The 19369-nt window shown below is 54.9% G+C and overlaps 1 protein-coding gene across 1 annotated transcript in view; it reads left to right on the forward strand.

The window, feature by feature from the left end:
• Positions 1-19369, forward strand: part of LACTB (lactamase beta) — a 228475-nt gene that overhangs the window by 12425 nt on the left and 196681 nt on the right. The window contains exon 2 of the mRNA XM_085643670.1: positions 18790-18856. Coding sequence (XP_085499796.1) covers positions 18790-18856 — 67 coding nt within the window. The remainder of the gene's footprint in view (positions 1-18789; positions 18857-19369) is intronic.

Genomic DNA, 19369 nt, shown 5'->3' on the forward strand with positions numbered 1-19369 from the left:
ATGCCTCAGAGGAGGTTCCCTAGTTAGTGTATTCCACCACCCCATTCGTCTTAGAGACTGCCGCCAGATTTGGAAGACTACCTTTGACACCGGTGGCAGCGCACGCCGCAGCGTCGCCGAGTAGAGGATTGTGTGGAGAGTGTAATGCCCCATTAGGTGACGCTCCAATGCATAGGCCGGGTCCCCCCTGTCCCCAAACCACCACTCATTGAGGACTAACAGGTGTGAGGCCTGGTAGTATGAAAGAATATCTGAGGTCGCCATGCCTCCACAGTAGGTGGAGAGAAAGCATGTGCGCAAAGCCACACGCACCGCCCCCAAAGGAACTGCCCCAGCACCGAATTCACCTGCTGGAACCAGCGAGGCGCAATCGGGAACGGGTGATTCTGTAACTGGTATAGCAGGCGGGGGGAGCGCAACCATCTTAAAGATCGCCGATCTGCCATATATAGTTAGAGGCATACGGGACCAGGTCTTAATGTCTGCACGAACGTGCTCCCATATCGGTGCCAAGTTCCGCTCCCACGATATCACCGGCACATCCGACAGGAATTCTCACAGATATTTAAGTCCTCCCACCGCTACCTGTAGCGCAGACGCCCACGTTCCCACTCTCACCCGAGTTCCCAAGACCCACAGCGTGTACTTGCGGGGGTTCATGTACAGCCCGGTCGTTTCCCCGAATATTTGCATGATCTCCAGGATTCGCAGCGACGACCTGTCCAATGCCGTTAAAAAGAAGAGGACATCATCCGCATATAGTGCGATCCTGTCAGATAGGCCAGGGGCCCACTCAAATCCCTTCAACTGTGCGTCTTTATGCACCCAGGCCGCCAACGGCTCCATGGCGAGGGCGAATACATAGGGCGACAGGGGGCACCCCTGTCTGGTGCCATGTCGGATGGGGAAGCTGGATGAAAACGCTCCCGCCACGCGGACTGATGCTGTCAATTCGGTATATAGAAGCACCATATGCGACAGGAACCGAGGGCCGAGATTAAGCCTACGAAGGAGGGCCAACAGGTAAACCCAGCTCAGGGAATCAAATGCCCTGTCCATGTCCGCCAGTAGGAGTGCAGCCGGCTCCCCCGTCTGTCGGACCGCTGCCAGTATTACGTGTGCCCGCTGTATGTTGTGGCACGTCGCCCTCTGAGGCATGAACCCGGCCTGGTCCGGGTGGACCAAAGCTGAAATGTGGGGTAGGAGGCGATTAGCCAGTGCTTTGGCCAAAACCTTGGCCTCAACATTGAGAAGGGAGATGGGGCGGTAAGAAGCATGCTGCTCCGGGGGCCGACCAGGCTTATGAAACACCACCACCTCTGCGTGCCGCCAGTCCGGGGGGAGCCGACCGGCCTCCCTGGCCTCCTCCACTGCCGCCCGATAATAAGATGCTAGTTGTAGATTGTATCCACGATGGAACTCACTGGGGAACCCATTGGGTGCCGGCGCCTTCCCTGAATTGAGCTCACCCAGGGCCTTACCCAGTTCCTCCTCCGACAGGGGGAGCTCCAGCTGCTGGCGTGTCTCATCGGACACCGCTCTGGGCGGGAGGTCCGCAATGAATTTGTCTACCGTTGCCTCCGGTAAGCACTCCTGAGGGGCGTATAAATCCGCGTCATAGGTGGCAAAACTCTCCGCTATGGTTTTAGGGTGAATTATCGGCACCCTCTCTCATCCAGCACCCCCGGGAGGGCCTGGGGATGAAAAACACCCTGGCAGAGCCGATGTAGCATCTTGCTCGACTTTTCGCCCCATTGACAAATTCTGCTACGTGTTGCTAGCCAGATTTGGCGAGCCTCGTCCATCAGGAGAGAGGCATAGGACTGCTGCTGCTCCAGCAGTAGCTGTCGCACCTCCGGTCCGCCACCTGCCTCCCGGCTCCGACGCTCAAGTGCTTCCACCTCCTCTTCAGCCCTAACCAACTCATCTCAACGCTTTCTATGGGCCGCCATGCACCATGCAATATTCACCCCTCGTAGAGTGGGCTTCAGTGCCTCCCAAAGAGATACTGCACTGGAGATCGACCCCACATATGCCTATTGTAGTCGGCATTCTGCAAGTTCCATACTGCTACTCGCCAGCGAAAGGGTTGCCGCCCCCTACCCAGCTGCAGCACCACGAACACCGGAGAGTGGTCCGACAATCCCCTAGGAAGGATCCCAGGGGACACTACACTCGTCGCCGTCGCCCGGGGGATGAAAACCTAGTCTATCCTAGAGAAAGACTTATGGACTGCTGAGAGGTACGTAAATTCCCTCCTATCACTGTGCGCGTGCCGCCAGGTGTCTACCCAATCTAGGCTCGTAACCAGAGAATGCAATTTCGTGGGTTGAGTGCCACCCAGATCTCCTCCTACCCTGCTTCTGTCCCTACCCATATCCATAACATCATTCCAATCTCCACCCACCACTGAGGCCATGTCCCGCATGTCAGCCCATAAGGAGAGCAGCCGCTCCACCAAGGACCACTGTAAAGGGGGAGGGGCGTATACACAGCCCAGCACAATACAGTCCTCCCCAATCTTGCCCCGAAGAAACAGGTACCGCCCCTGCGGGTCCAGCCATTGTTGCGCGTGCATGTATGGAATCCTGCGATGTATTAGAACCGCTACTCCCCTAGAACCCTGCATGAACCCAGCGTGAAAGACCTGCTGGAAGCCATAACGCTGCAGGCACAGGGCCTTGGAGCCTACCAGATGGGTTTCCTGTGAAAAGAGGATCTCAGCTCCGACCCTCTTTGCCTGACGCAGGACTACCCCTCGCTTGATTTTATCCAGGACCCCGCGCACATTCCAACTGACAATACGGAGGGTGCCCGGGGATACCCGAGCATCTACAGCCCCACTAGCCATTGGGCAACAAGCATTGATGTGGCACAGATAAGAGGTCCCAACTGTGTGTGTGCAAGAAGCGATGGGCCCAGTGTAAAAGCGCAACTCATACCCCTAACCAAACTCCTTCCCCATAACAAACCCCCCACCCCATACCTCAAGAACACTGAAGTACCTGTCGCGGCGGGGTTGGCACCAAGCTCCCAACGGGAGGGGGGCACAGTCCGCACCCGCCAATTGTTCCCCAACTTCTAGCCCATGTCACCCAGGCCCACAAGCACTAGACAGGTGGGGATTCATCCCTCCTAAGGGCTCCCTCTATACCACTTAAATCAAACAGTCACACAGTCCAATTAAAGAAGCACCTTGGCGCCATCCTATTCACAGGGATCAAAGGTCCAATGTCTGGGAAGCGGGGTCTCCCCGTGAAGAGGCTCCACAGGAAACAGAGCGCCTCTGGGACCGCGATCTTATGTGCCCCCTCCGGCGCTCTCCACGGGGATTCTTTGACGGCCCCTCACTTAATGATGAGTCTGATTGCAGCCCAGGCAGTGTATTCACCTGCACCCATACGGTTTTGTCTGTCCACTTGAAGACCTCCTCCGGGGAGTCAAAGAAGTGGGTGCGGGATTGAAATACCACCCGCAAGCGAGCATGGAATAGTAAAGCATACAGGTGTTTGAGGTCTCACAGTCTGGCCTTCGCCGCCATGAACGATTGGTGTTGCTGCTGCACGAGTCGTGTATAATCCGGAAACACCGAGATACGATGATTGATATAGAGCAAAGGTTCTTTGGCTCGGGCCTGCTTCAGCACAGTATCACGGTCGAGGTAATTCAACAGTCTCGCAATCACCGGTCGTGGACAAGCCCCCACCGGGAGTTTCTGAATGAGCGCTCTGTGGGCCCGCTCCACGACGAAGCACCCGAGGGAGCCAGCTCTACAGCCACTGTGTAAGGAAATGCTCCATATTGCCATTCTCGCACCCCCCTGGGAAGCCAACAAAACGCAGGTTGTTCCGCCGGGCCCGCCCTTCAGCATCCTCGACCCGGAGCGCCAAGCCCTTCTGGATGCTTTCCATACCTGCCACCTTCTGCTTGAGGACCCCGACGTTGTCTTCCACCACTGAGATGCGCGTCTCTGCCTCCGTGATGCGGGACACTTCGTTCCGTTTGGCGTAATTACATAACATCCATCCCCACTGCACCAATTTTGGCATCGAGCATATCCCTGGATTGGGTGATTGCCGCCATCAGGGCCGCTTTGTCTGGTACGGCATTTTGGGAACCCCCGGCGGCCCTACGCGTAGCTCCAGGGCCAGTGAACTTGTCTATAGGCCCATGCTTCGTGGATCCACCGCCGCCCTTGTCCCGCGTCATGGTGGCTTTCAACGAACACTCCGCAGATTCAGGCCAAGGTGGACTGGGCACCGGCACCAGAGCCTCCTCTGCGCAGGCACACCACAGGTGGATCCGTCACCCGGCCTGATCCCAAGGGAGGAAAAGAAGGAAGGAAGAGAGGAGGGAAGGCACCCCCGGCCCGGGGCCAGCAATCCACTAGTGAGGGCCTCGACCCTCAAACGGACCCTCCACCAACCCACCGCAGAAGTCGCTAAGCACCAAGGCTGCGTGACCCCACCGGTGACGCCAGCCTCCGGGTCCCAAACCAGAGGCACGACCCGGCGTGGCCGCCGATCACGGGCCCCATCACCACAGTCAAGGAAGGGGAACTTCCACCAAAACAGGCTAACCAACCTGCATCCACGCCCAGGGCTCCCACAGCAGAGAAGGTCTGTCACGATCCACCGTCCTCACCCTGCGGCTGCGCTGTCCCTCCTGATCCTGCTTTTGCCACCGGACCGTCGCGGGGCGCCCCCCGAGGGGCACACGCCCGGCTGATCTCCTCTCAGGCCCAGGAAACCCCCAAGGCTAGAGCACCACAGGGCCAATTCGCCACCTCCACTACGGGACAAGGAGAAACCAGACAGTTCCTTTAGGGCCTCCCTAGCCCACCCCCAACGCGGCCCGATGCAGCCGCCGATCCTCAGGCACCAGCACGAAGGGGGTGGGGGGGAAGCCTACCTCTCTCTCTGCCGTCACCGCCGCACTGTAGCCACCAAATGTCCAGGAGGTGGGCCCTCCCATGCCCGGGGCCCCAGAAACTGGCCTCTCTCCTGGGCACGGTGTGCGGGCGCAGCCGAGTCTTCCCGCTGGCCGGGGCGCCCCCTCCTCCCCTTAGCTCCTCTTCGGTGTTCACAGCCTGTACCCCGGGGCCGACCTGCCCCACTAAGACCGCTTCCGCCACTGAGCCGTCACGACCGCAAGCCGCCGCCGCAGGTTCTCAAGGGCAACCGCGTGGCTCGCGCCACCTCCAAGGCTCGCTAAAATCCACTCCCCGGCTCCGCCACCAGACACCAGGCCACTCCTCGTGGACGCGTCGGTGTCAGTGCCCAGCCACTCCGGACACCGCTGCTGCTCACCGGACTGCTCCCACAGGTAACTGGCGACGAGATGCCCCCTCCAGGACAAGGTCCGAGGGAGCTAGGATAATAGTCGGATTAATGTTGGGCTGGACGGAGCTGGCTAGCACACGTCCGCCATGTCGGCTTGCTAAACGAGAGATCATAGTTTTGTCAGAGGGTCTGCTGCAAAGAATGCGTACCTTGCAGATCACACATCTTTACTTTATGTGGATAGCTGAGTGGAATACAGAGGTCCTTTTGTTACTGCAGTGCATAAGATACAACCCTAATTTAGAACAATGACTGTTACGAACTATCATCATAAAGCTGCATGCAAACTACATAAAATTGGTTAGAAGGATCTGTGTTTTTTTCCCCCAGTCTTTCATTATCTATTCTTAATGTTGCTGAAAAAGGTTTATTTGGTCAAATATACCCTCTTATTAGTAAAGCCAGCCTTTACCAGTGGTTTAGAAGAAATGCAAAGTATGTGATAAAGGGCATTTCTGCCCGGTGGTCATGAGGGAATCCGAGGAGATGGTGGGTGCCAAAAATGATTGTTGCACCGGGCGGGCACCAACAGCTCTAAAGCCGGCCCTGGTTCCGCACCTGCCTTAGTTCTGAAATAAAAGATCTCAATTATGTGTATTTGTCCGTTGGTTCGATGTCATGCTTTGAATTATCATGAGTCAACGTTAACATTGGGCCTGCAGGGCCTATACTTTTAATTCAAAAGGTGCTGCTGTGGCTCCCGCAAGGGAAGCTGCTGTTGACTGAGATCATTGGACTTGCCGTTAGACTATCTGACAGGTATGGTAGAGGCCTGAATAGTGGCTGTGAACATTTCATAGTTACAGCATTTAGTTTTCCATACTTTTGTTTTTTTTTTTAAACCGTTTATTACAAGACTCAAAAATATACAAATATGGGCCTACAACCTTCCGGCCGGCCGCTAGCAATGAAAGGAGCATACGATATACATTTATAAAACACATGGTGCTGCGGCCGAGCATGCACAGGAGGTAACATCGTTGCGAGCCACACTGTCCAGACCCCACTATACGGTTCCATTTTAAACTTAAAGAACAACAAATACAAACAAACCCACAAGGCAATCCTCAATCGGAAATAGCAACACGTGCTCCCCTAGAGGGGGGATCCTAGCCATCCATAGGAATCTCAAGAGGGGGGAGAGATCAGAACTAGGGCTGGGTACACCTAATGCCCAGGTACCGGGGGGATGAGTTGGCTAAGGGGACGGGGCCGGCGACGGATCGGGCAATAACGGTGGAGCACAGATTCCCCCGCGGTAGGCGTTCCAGGGGCCCCACACTTTCACCCATGTCGCAGGCTTACCTCTCGCCACATACACCACCTTTTCCCAAAACATGCACCAATCCATATGTTCCTTCCAGGCCGAGACAGTCGGGGGCCTCTGGGATCCCCACAGCTGGGCAATATCACGCTTGGCAACCATATACCCCAGAGTCGCCCACCACGTCTGCGGCACCGAGCAATCGGTAGGCTCCCACACATTCAACAGGCATCTCCTCGCTTCGGGCAACAGCGCCACATGCGTGACCACTCGCAGCACCTCATGCACACCACGCCAGAACCCCTCCACCTCCGGGCACTCCCACAAGATATGCAGAAAAGTCCCCAGCGCACCACACCCACGCTTACACAAACCGTCCTCAGCGTAGCCCATACGCAGGAGCTTTGGCCCCGTCATGTAGACCCTGTGGAGTATCTTGAGCTGGACGAAACGAAGGTGAGCCGGTATGGCCACCTCTTTCGGGGAGGCCACCGCGGAGATCCAGTCCTCGTCGTCCAGCTCCAGCCCATCGGCTACCCAAGCCTCACGAAGGGCAGTCAACAAGTCTGAGCGGTCGTTGATCAGTTTTTTGTAGATCAGTGAGATCGTGCTGTCAGGGTCGTGTCCATCCAGCACTCTATCCTCCAGGGGGGAACACTCCGGGATGGAGGCAACGTCCGGAAAGACGGAGCCCAGCGCATGCCGGACCTGCAAATACCGAAAGTACTCGCTGCCCTGCAACTGAAATTCCGTCTGCAGCATCTCAAACGTTTTAAATCCTCCCCTCGTCCAGAGATCCCCCACTTTGCTAATGCCTATTAAGTCCCACTTCTCAAAGCCCTTCGAGGTCCACAAGGAGCCCAACCGCTCAGACGCATATAGTGGTGACGCCCGGGTCAAACGGTCCTTCCACCCCATAGCTGCATTGGCCGCGTGCCACACTCGCACCATGACACGCGTGGGGCCCGTTAGGCGAGCGTCGGGCGCGCTAGAGTAGAGCGCTCGATTATGGTCACCACCTGGAAGTAGCATCCTATCCATTTCAAACGCCGGGTTTAAGGCTGGCCCATATAGGCCCTGATTAATCGCAGCTAGCTGGGAGGCCCAATAATACCGTTTAATATCCGGGAGGGCAATCCCCCCGTCATACCATGGGAGCGTCAGCTTAGCCAGGGCAATACGTGGCCTCCCGTCCCAGAACAGGCGGCGCTGCAAACTCTCCACTTCGCGGAAGTAGCGCGCTGGGACGAGGTCCATAGTGTTTTGCAACGCGTACAGGAAACGCGGCAGCGACATCATTTTAAACAATGCCGCCCGGCCGAGCGGCGAAAGCGGCAAACGCCACCAGCGCGCGACATCCTCTTTCAGACGCTGGAGGGGGGGAAGCAAGTTCCGATCATACCGAGCCTCCGGGTCCAGAGTAATGAAGACACCCAGGTACCTAAATCCCTGCGGGGCGACCTGGATCGGACAGCCCCGCGGGATGATAGGAGCCTCCCCGGAGAGAACATACACACACGATTTAGCCCAGTTGATGACCAGACCGGAGTTACGACCGAATGAATGCAGAACATCAACCAGTACTATGAGTGATTTACGTGGGGAAGCTAGGTACAAGAGGATGTCATCAGCGTATAGGGATACGCGGTCCTCATACTCAGGGGTCCAGCGGAGACCACGGATGGAAGGCTCCCACCGCAGCCACTCCGCCAGGGGCTCCAAGGCAAGTGCAAAGAGGAGCGGCGATAAGGGGCAGCTCTGCCGTGTGCCCCGGCCCAGCTCGAACGGAGCTGACACTCTTCCGTTCACCACCACCTGCGCCAATGGGCCCGAATACAGCAATTTGACCCAACTGATGAACCCTGGGCCGAATCCAAACTTCGCAAGCATCGCCCAGATATATGGCCACTCAAGCGTGTCAAACGCCATGGTGGCGTCTAAGGACGCCAAAATGGCCGGCTCCCGTATGAACGGGGCACGTGCGAGCACACCGTGCAAACGCCGCAGATTAAGGGCTGTGTTGCGATGGGGAATAAAGCCAGATTGGTCCCGATGAACCAAATCGCCCACCACACCGACCAGCCGATTGGCCAGTACCTTGGCGAGAATCTTGGGCTCCGCATTCAGTAGCGAAATGGGCCGATAGGATGTAACCCGGTCCCGAGGTCTCCCCTCCTTGTGGATGACCACGATTGTAGCCAGACGCTGGTCCAGCGGGAGGGAGCCCACCGAGTGTGCCGCCAGGAACATAGCCCGGAGGTGGGGTGCCAGCGTATCCGGTCGCAACTTGTACAACTCGATAGGGAGACCATTCGGACCCATGGCCTTGCCGGAAGCGACCGAGCGTATGGCGAGGGCGATCTCGTCGGAGGTGGGAGCGGCGTCCAACGACACCCTGTCATCCCCGGAAAGGGACGGCAGCGCGATATCACTGAGCAGGGCACGGGAATCCTCTTCCGAGCAGGGAGACACCGGGGAATACACCCCACGGAAATAATCCGCGAAGCAGGAGACAATTTCTTCTGGCTCAGTTACACACACACCATCCGTTTTCTCAATCAGCGGGACCACACGATTCGCTCTCTCTTTTTTGTCCAACCACGCTATAAGTTTACCAGCCTTATCACCCACATCATACAGTCGCCCCTGTTGCTCTCTACTGAGGCGCCTGGCCGCCTCCGTGACGAGGGCCCTATAGGCCGCTTGCTTGAGTTGGAGGACATGTAATGCGGCATCCGTCACCCCACCTTCTAAATTACCCTCCAACTCGGCTATTTCAGCCTCCATCCGGGTCACCTCCTCCCGCTCGCGCCTCCGGGCGTGGGAAATAAGGTATAGGGCCTCCCCTCGGAGTACTGTCTTGAAGGCCTCCCATAGCGGTACAGCCGAAGGCACGGACCCCACATTCTCATCAAAATATCGCTGAAGGGATTTAATCAATTCAGCGCGAATGGTGGGGTCGCGCAGGTACCAAGGATTGATTGGGACCACCCTACCCTCACCCCTCGGAAAGACATCAAAGTGCAGTAGGAGCGGGGAGTGGTCCGAAATACCCCGTGGCAAATGGCGCACCTCTCCCACCCTCCCAACATAGGCCGCCGGGACAAGGACATAGTCTAGTCGTGAGAGACTACCATGGGCTCCCGAGTGGAAAGTGTACTGCAGCTGCGTGGGGTGTTTTAAACGCCAGCAGTCCACTAATCCAAATGTATCCAAGAGGCCGGGTAGCCACGCCTGTGCCCGGGGGAGGTCCCTAGGGGGGTGACGATCCACAGACCCAGATACCACCGCATTAAAATCCCCCCCCACAACTAAAAGCCCCCCCGGAAGGCCAAGGAGAAGGCGCCCAAGGTCCGCAAAGGTGGTCGACTGCAGCCCCGGTGGGATGTATACTGACACAAAGACAACCACTTTGCCCTCCAGTCTTCCCACCAAGACCGTGTAACGTCCCCTGTCATCGTGGAGCACCTCATCAAGCTCCAACGGGAGCGAGTTCTTCACCATGATGCCCACACCCCTTGAGCCGGACGTGAAGCCCGAGTGAGCCACTAGGCGATAGCCACGCCGATTCATGGCGCAGAAGGAGTTGCCAATAAGGTGTGTCTCCTGCAGAAAGACTACATCGGGCGAGATTCGCTTCAAAAACTGCAGGACCACACCCCGTTTGATCCTGTCCCCCAGTCCATTCACATTCCAAGACAACAAAGTTAGTTCCCTACCCCCCATCATATACAGAAGCCATCATTCGTCCCCCGGAGAGCACTTTAGAACTAACACAAAAATAAGTTTGCCTTGTGATAAAAACGAACAACACCCCATCCCTACCCACCCACCCCAACAGAACTCCCCCCTCCCTGCACCCCTGCATGAGCCCAAACAGCCCCCCCAACGTGCAGTGTGCCTGTCGCCCCATATATAGTTAGACTAACTAAACCCCCTAGAGGAGGAGGGAGAACCCCCAATAGACCCAACACAACCTCCATAGGAGGGGAACTTACAAAAACTGACGCAGAATCAAAAGTGGCAACATTTTCGTCCAGAGTGAGGCCCAATATTAGACCCTCAGTCCCGATCCAGCGTGCCGTCTCCCCCCGCCGCCCCCCCCCCCGACCCCCCGATCACGATCCCCGGGCAGAGTATCCAGCCAGTCCCCGGCCGCTTCGGGACGATCAAAGAAGTGAGTGCGACCATCCACCTCCACACGCAGCTTGGCCGGGAAAAGCATGGCGTATTTGAGGTTTAGGTCCCGAAGACGGCGTTTGACGCCTAGGAAGCTCAGTCTCTGCTTCTGGACCGCTGGGGTGAAATCAGGATAAAAATTAACCTCCATATTGTCAAGCTTGACCGGTCCATGCAGTCTGGAGGTTTGCAGGATAGCGTCTCTATCCCGAAAATTGAAAATCCGGGCGATGAGAGGTCTCGGAGGGGCTCCGACCTTCGGCCTTCCCCCGGGAACCCTGTGGGCCCTCTCCACAGCGAAGAATTTGCTCAGCCCCCGTGGCTGGAGATGGGTAGCAATCAGGTCCTCCACAAAGAGATCCGCCGCCGCCTCCTCGCGTCCCTCGGGCACCCCAATAATGCGGACGTTGTTCCTCCGTGCCCGACTCTCGGAGTCCTCCAGGCGTCGATCCATAAGCGCACTCGCCTGACTAAGCCGGCGCACCTCTGTTTGCAAGGCCGCCACATCTGTTGTTAGGCCCGATGCGGTGTGGGCCAAAGAATCTACTCGGTCGTTGGTTTTGGAAAGATCGGCCCTCACCAGGCCAACATCCACAAGGACCGAGTCAATCTTCTGCGCCAGTGTATCAAACCGCTGGCCCACCGAGGCCTTCATCTCGGCAATGGCGCCCATGACATCTCGTAGAGTCAGATCTGCGGGCAGGTCTGGGGCATCAGGAGGGCTCTCAGGGGACTTGCGCGGTCCATCGGGAGATCCCTACTGTTGGCCTGATGGACGGCGCCACGCCGGGTCGATTTGGTCTTTGCCCGGTCTTCATCTTGTTTCGTGGCCATGGCCACCAGTCTCCCAGTCGCACCAGCCACGTCGTGTAGGGCAGGAAAGCAGGGCCACTAGCTCCGGGGGGGCTCCCTCAGAGCAGCGGGGTGGATCACAGCCGGCAGGCAGGCAGGGTCTCCCAGCAAGGCCACACCACACCAACACCAAGGGCTCCGCGACCCAACCTCGCAGAAACGACAAGGTGGTGCGAAAGCGAAAGTGCGGGGTACGCGAGTCGCCAGGCCCTGCCTGCCGCTGTTGTTCACTTTGTCACTGGATCACCCCACAGCGCAAATCCGGGGTCCGGCGAGGGGAAGGCCGCAAACCTCAATCGGTGCTCACTCCGGTGTCCGAGGTCCGATTCGGAAGCGGGAAACGGGTGCCACCTCAGCTCGGGTTCACCAACATAGTCCCCTCATCCAGGACAGGATAATTTCAGGATAATCGTAGGAGGTTGTGGAGGTCCTCGGGAGCCTCGCACCTACGCGGCCATCTTGGTTGCGCGCTAGGCTCCTCCTCAGTTTTCCATACTTTTAAAGGGATTACTGACCCCATGTCTTTGCATGAAGCAACATCAAATGTTTTTGGCACTTGAATATAATTGTTGTATTGCTGTATTTATGAAGCAGCATACCCCCTGCAGTGACTACACAACCACGCATGCAGGATCTACAATCAATGAAAAAATACCGTCATTACTTTAAAATGGCAGGACTATTAGTCGTGACACTCTCGATTAATCCGACAATAGTCATTGTGCACCGGCCAATATCGCCCGCGGTGGAGCTTGGCTGCTTTTAACATCTTGCCCCACGGCTGGGTACAGTAGAGCCTTATTCGGAGGTGCCTTTGCGGGGAGGCATCCTCTGGTGTGTTTCGACGGCACCGGCGGCCCTGTGTGCACCCTGTTCATCCCTGGGTGTGCGCATAAATCGATGCCGTGGCTGCAGCGTGGTGTACGGGCATGTGGCTGTGCCGGTGGGGGCCGCGCAGTGATTCCTGGATTGGCGGTCCTGGCGGAGAGGGTGCCGTCTCTGCTGCCAACTCTCTTCATTGCAGCCTGATTTCCTCCTCACCCTGTGAGCGGCTGTACTCCTGCAAAATCCAGCGGCAGGCACACTGTATCAGCGCGGCCTGTGGAGCCTCACGGACGGTACTCTGGCGCGGTGCGCCTGGCCCTACTCGCCAAGTGGCGCCTCCACGGAGGGTTGCAGCACGCTACTGTTGCTGTAAGCCCAGTGAGACCGCCTCGCGATCTGTGAAGCCCAGCCTGGCACTAAGGGACCGTAATTATTTACCATAGGGGCTCCTGCGCATGTAAGGAGCTGCTCCATTATTCCGACTGTGTGTGACCTGAGACAGCATTCCCCCTGACGCCTAGAGGGGGAGGCGAGAGATCTCGGGGGCCCCATTCGCTCCTTGTCTCCGGTGGCGGGGACAGCTTCATCCTCACCCAACGGTTTTACATCCCCCCAGCTAGTGGCGACCACCAGATACTGTGGTGTTGCCGGTGTGGTGCTTATTGGAACTCACTTGATGCCCGTATCACCACAGTCACCACAGAGGTTTCTTTGATAAGCGCGGACATGAGAAAAATGTTGGACCGTGTCGGGGCCGTCAAAGACGCCACAACAGAACTGAAGAATGATACAGACCTTCTCAAGCATGAAGTGTCTGAACTCCAAAATGCACAGGAGAAGGTGACCCTGCAACTTGATGACTACGAAGGCTGCATGAGATAAAACAAAGTCCAAATTTTGGGTGTGCCGGAACGGGCGGAGGGACAAGCGGCTGACCTCTTGGTTGAGGAATTGATTCTCCAGCAGCTTCAGCCAAGGGGCTCTCCAAATGCTTCTCAATTGAACGTGCACACCGGGAACTTGGGGGCAGACCCAAGCCTGGAGCGTCCCCCTGGCCTCTCCTGGCAAGGATGTTTAACTTCCGCGATAGAGATGCTATTCTCCAGACGGCGAGGGCGGGCCACCACTAGTGATCGATAACCGCAAGGTCACCTTCTTTCCCGATTTCACCCTGCGAGTTCAGAAACAGCGGTGTAGCTTCCTGGAAGTGAAGCGGGTGCTGAGGGATCAAGAAATCAAATATGCCATGTTGTTTCCGGCCAAGCTGCGGATCGAGTCGGATGGTAAACTGTGGTTCTTTACTAGACTGGAGGAAGCATGGGAATGGCTGGAGAACTGTCGGTAAGTGTCCCCATAAGCCCGTGGGTGGCTCTGGGGCTACCGGCGGGTGACGGCAGGTGCCTCTGCCTGGAGGTGAATCGGTGACTCGGGGCCCGTAGGGATAGTGTGCACAGAACAGCAAGTATAAGAGACTGCCTATGGGGTCGGTGGGCTCCCTGAGCACGCATTACGTAGATACAGACTGTCTTGGAACGCATCACCATTTGTAAGGTCCCGGCATGTCATACACTGTATATGAATGCCTCCTTTTGGCTACTGAATTACTGCGGGGGTGTTGCCATTGATGTCATGTTATTGCAGCAGGTCCTCTCATGATGTTGGAATTATGTTGGAATTATACGTTATGGGGTTAAATGGCCGGGGTTGTTAGTGTTTTTATGTATAAATGCCCCAGGGAGAGGGGTTGTATCATGTTCCCCAATCTGTTGAGGGTGGGTGACAGGCACTCTGCAAGTTGGGGGTGGCGGGTGGTTTTGTGCCTGTTATGTAGGGAGGCAGGGTGGGGGGTGGGTGTTGGGGAGTGGAGAATGTTTTTTGTGTTTTGTTCTTGGTAATTGTGTGATGATGCTTTTTGCTTTCTTTTACGTTGCTGGGTCCACTAGATTTGCGCAACCTCACATCTTCACTATGGTTCGACAACTTCATACTCCGACTCTGTCCACAGCGCTATGGCCTACACAAGTGGAACTTATGGTTGAATTCGCTTGTCCGCGGGTGGATCCCATCACTGGGTGTGCTTACTTTTTCCCACACTGCATGCCCGCCTGGCTTCCAGCCACCACGGCCCTGTGCTGAGCCCGTTGCCAGACCCTGGACACGATACTGTCAGCGTTTCCCTGCACATGTGGGATAACACTTAGAACTAAAACTCCTCACATGGAACGTTAACGGCCTGGGCGATAAGATTAAACAGGGGTAGTTCTACAGTACCTGAAGCGCCAGGCACCGGACATAGTCTTACTTCAGGAGATGCATCTAATTGGTAACTCATGAGGGGCATTGAATAGATGGAGTTACCGTCTGGTCGGTCACTCAGGGTTCACCTCGGGTTCACGTGGGGCTGGTGTGCTCATACATAGGGGATGTCCATATATTATAAACAAGACTTGGTCGGATGACCAGGGTAGATATATAGCACTCTCGGGCACTTGGGAGGGGCAGGTACTCAATGTCGTGTCTGTTTATGCCCCCCCTGGACTACAGCGTCCAGTGTTGCGAGACATTGGAGCGCTCTTACTTGACCTACCAGTGGGATTATTTGTGTTGGGGGGGGGGGCACTTTAACCTGGCAATGGATGGCTTCAGAGATCGCCTCTCTCCTCGGAGTGGCCCTCCAGGGGGATCCCCGCTGTCTGAGTTATTATCTGCGCTGGGCTTAGTGGATATATGGCGTTAGCTTAACCCTACCGCCACGCAATTTACTTTTTATTCTGGGGCCCACAGTAGTCAATCACGTATTGACCACATGTTCACACTTGCTCAAGATATTCAGTTATTCTCTGACTCCAGGTGTCTTGCGTGTAGAATCTCAGATCATTCCCTGATTCTTACGACACTAACCCTGGGGCAACCTAAGCACCGCTCTACTCTCACCATAAGCCCATGGGCACTTAAGGTACCCCACATCAGGGAGGCACTGCTCAAGGATGCAGATCACTGTTTTACTGAATATGTGGGGTCGGTCACTTCAGCATGTGTGCTGTGGGGGCGTTCGGCGCCGTTATGAAGGGCCGATCCCTGTCGCTGATGGTGGGGCATAGGAGAGAACTCACAAAGCGCGTGGTTGAGCTAGAGAAGGAAATCCTCGCTAAAGAAAATTCCTAGTGGCTGCCCCTGATTTGGAGGCGCAACACTCGCTGGAAATGGTATGCCTTGATCATCACCAGCTTCTGACTAAAGTGGCTAGGACTAAATACACCGCCACCTGACATAAAATATATGAGCATGATGAGCGGACGGGCAGGCTTTTAGCCTGGTTGGAGAGAAGGGAAAGAGCAACTAGGTGGGTGCACACAATCCGTGGAGATGACGGGGACTTGCTCACCGGCCCCCAGAAGATCACCGACTCGTTCGCCTCTTATTTCTTGTTGGTGTATGCACCCGCCGAGACGTCCCAGTCTGCCATGGCTACGGAACTTCTGTCAACTATTAAGGTTGCCTGCTTCTCCGAGCACGACAGAGACTCCCTTGAGAGCGACATCACGGGAACTGAAATTCAGAAAGCTATTCAGGATGTGCGTTCCGGCAAAGCCATTGAACCCAATGGGCTCCCAATTGAACTTTTTAAACCAATGGCATCCAAGCTGTCTCCCCACCTACTGCAAATGTATACTGAAAGTTTTGATGCTGGGGGTCCTACCACTTGAAGTTAGGACGGCCTCAATTGTGGTTCTACATAAACCTGGCAAACCAGCAGAGGATTGTAAGTCATATCATCCTATTTCCCTCCTCACAGTTGAGGCAAAAATTCTGGCAAAGGTACTGGCCAATAGGCTTATCCCTTACATCACTGAGCTAGTGCACACGGACCAATCCGGGTTTATGCCAGGAAGAAACACAGCCTTGAATTTATGGCCTTTGAATGGGGTCCTGGGCAGAATAGACACTATCAGGGAAGATGCGATCCTGTTGTCTCTAGACACATCTATGGAATTTGATACCATTGAGTGAGACTTTCTTTTTGCAGTTTTGGCTAGGATGGGGTTCGGACCTAAGTTTAAGTGGATCCGGCTACTTTATTCCCAACCCACCGTGCAGGTGGTTGTCAATAACCATGTATCTGGATCATTCCTACTGCGGCGAGGCACCAGGCAGGGGTGCCCCCTGTAGCCCCTTCTCTTTGCACTGGTGTTGGAGCCCTTAGCGGTCTGGATTAGGGGGGACCTGGTGATCAGAGGCCTGAAATGGGCAGAAGACCATGAGGACCGCATCTCCTTATATGCGGATGATATCCTCCTTTATTTAGCCTTGCCTATGCGGTCCCTCAGTCAAGTTCTCCATATTTTCTGCATATTTGGTGCTCACCCGGGCTATACCATTAACTGGGCTAAGTCCCAGCTTTATGTCCTGTGGGGTGAACCGCTGTGTAACCCCAGGGGATACAGTATACCAGTGGCTTCATGGGGCTTCAAATATCTCGGTATCTTCATCACCCCGGTATCTTCATCACCCCGGATCCAACCTTATTCTACGAATCTAACTTGCTCATGCCCTTGACCCGTCTTCGATCTGACGCCAAGCATTGGCGATCTCTCCCTCTGACTCTCTTGGGACTTGCCGCACTTTTTAAAATGTTAGCGCTACCGTGTTTCCTTTATGGGCTGCAGAACTCCCCCAACGTGATCCCTGACACCTATCCCTGACACCTATTTCGCCCGTATAGATGCCACTGTGCGAGAGTTACTATGGGAGGGATGGGCCCCACGCATAGCAATGCAAAAGTTAATGATGGGGTGGTACGATGGAGGTATCGCATTGCCTGATATGAGGCTTTATTATCAAGCTTCTCAATTGATTGCAATCAATAAGTGGGAGCACGGGGAGCATGACAACCCGAACATTCGCACCGACCGTTGGCTCCTGGGAAGGGGTGGTTACAATACTTTACACAAATCCCCGCAAACTTCACCTCACGGGGCCCACAGCGGAGATCTGGCATGGAGTCAACAGGAAATGGGGTTGGCATAATACAAGTACTAAGGCCACGCCACTCTGGGAGTCCGACATGCTGGGTCAGCTCAGCAAATGCCCTGGTTTTGACAGGTGGGACATGATAGGGATTTCGACAGTGAGGAATATGTGGGTGAGGGGTAAATTGGCAACCTTTGCTGATATGCAGACCAAGTATCAACTAGCGCAGTCCGAGGCCTTTAGATATCTACAGATTAGCCGCGCAGTTACCACTGCTTTGCCCAAGGGTCGTCCTCTGCCAGAGTCCACCCTGTTGGAGGATTGGCTGGTACTTGACCCTATGTCCGCAAAAGCCAAATCCCTCACCTATAAGAAATTGTTGAATAACCGTCCTGACCCCATGATCCGTCTGCGGCAGAGTTGGGAGGTGGACCTGCGGGACATAGATAATGAAGACTGGCGCGATGCACTGGCTTCTCCCAGAGAGGTGACCATCCCAATGAGACTGCGCTTGGTCCAACTAAAAATCCTACATCACGTCTACTTCGACGCGTGGACCTTGTTGAAAATGGGTAGAAGACCTGACCCTCTGTGCCTTCGGTGCTGTAATCGGCAGAGGTACCTTCTTTCATATTTTGTGGGAATGCCTCAAAGTGTGACAGTACTGGGACAGGGTTACGAAGCAGATGGAGAGAGCGGGTGATAAATCTCTGAAGGCCTCTTCCCAGCTGCCTCAACATGTGGGAAGCCACGGACCTCACGCAGGCTGAACAGACATGGGCCTCAATGGGGTGGTCATCGCAAAACGCAACATTGCGCAGAGGTGGGGTAGGGGGGCGGCCCGTGCTTTAGGGATTGGGCGATTGATATGGACAGGGCAATGATTGCTGAGAAGGATGTGTTCAAGCACGGGGGTGCCCCAAGAAATGGGACCATAAGTGGGGGAGGTGGAATAGATACAGGGGTGACATCTGTGTATCCCCTACCATTGAATTACAGTGTGATAGTCGCCAGGTATTGTATGTCTCTGGACTTGATGCCATGCTCCCGCCCTAGACGGACAGACATGCCTTTTCGATCGCAAGCAGCCGAGTGGGGTGGACGCGCAATCTGTATATTATTCTGCCTAAATGTTCGATGATTCATTACTTTGCCGGTCCTTGCATTACTCTGTGGGTATGGGGAAGTGAACTGTGCACACTGTGCACTCTCCGTGTTGCAATTGGTAAATCTTTAATGTGGACCCAACGATTGTTCTTTAACTGCCTTGTACCTTTTCTTTTTTCGATAAAATTATTTTTTTTAAAAAGGCAAGACTATTGGCTTTGCCAATGCTCGTTTTCTCTTTCTTTCCAGGTTGAAGTTGGAGCTCCCGGCATAGTTGTGGGTGTTTCTGTGGATGGAAAGGAGGTGTGGTCAGAGGGTAGGTATACGGAATATTTGTGCAGTCTTTTTTTTTTGTGCTGCTTTGTTTTCAGAGGCTATATTTATTCTGTTGTATTTTGATAATGCTTGGAGTTTAGCAGCTTTCTTTTCCCAGCTCATATTGTAGTCACAAATGTACGTGCAAGATGAGTCAGACAAGAGGGCGTGCCCCTTTATTTTACTGATTTATTAAGTGTTATTGTGTTGTAAATGAGCCCTTAGTTATTCACCTGCTCCTTTACTTCTCTATCTGGGGATGTGGTGCTTGTGGCTTGAAGTGTGCTGAACTTAAGTATCTCATTCACTGTGTGTTTTGGGCCAGTTCTACCAAAACCTTTATTGAACAAACATTTTGTACTGGTCCTTGTCCTTGAAACACAGTGCATCTCACCTGATCATGCTTTCTCTTGGCAACACCCAATCCCAGCATCTACAGTTAAGTTTTCTTCTTGTTTGTAAAAGTGTGTGTGTGGTGTTTTGCCATTTGAATATTGAACCCGTTTGAGAAACT

This window comes from Triturus cristatus, chromosome 3_1, assembly GCF_964204655.1.
Source record: "Triturus cristatus chromosome 3_1, aTriCri1.1, whole genome shotgun sequence".
Lineage (NCBI taxonomy): Eukaryota > Metazoa > Chordata > Amphibia > Caudata > Salamandridae > Triturus > Triturus cristatus.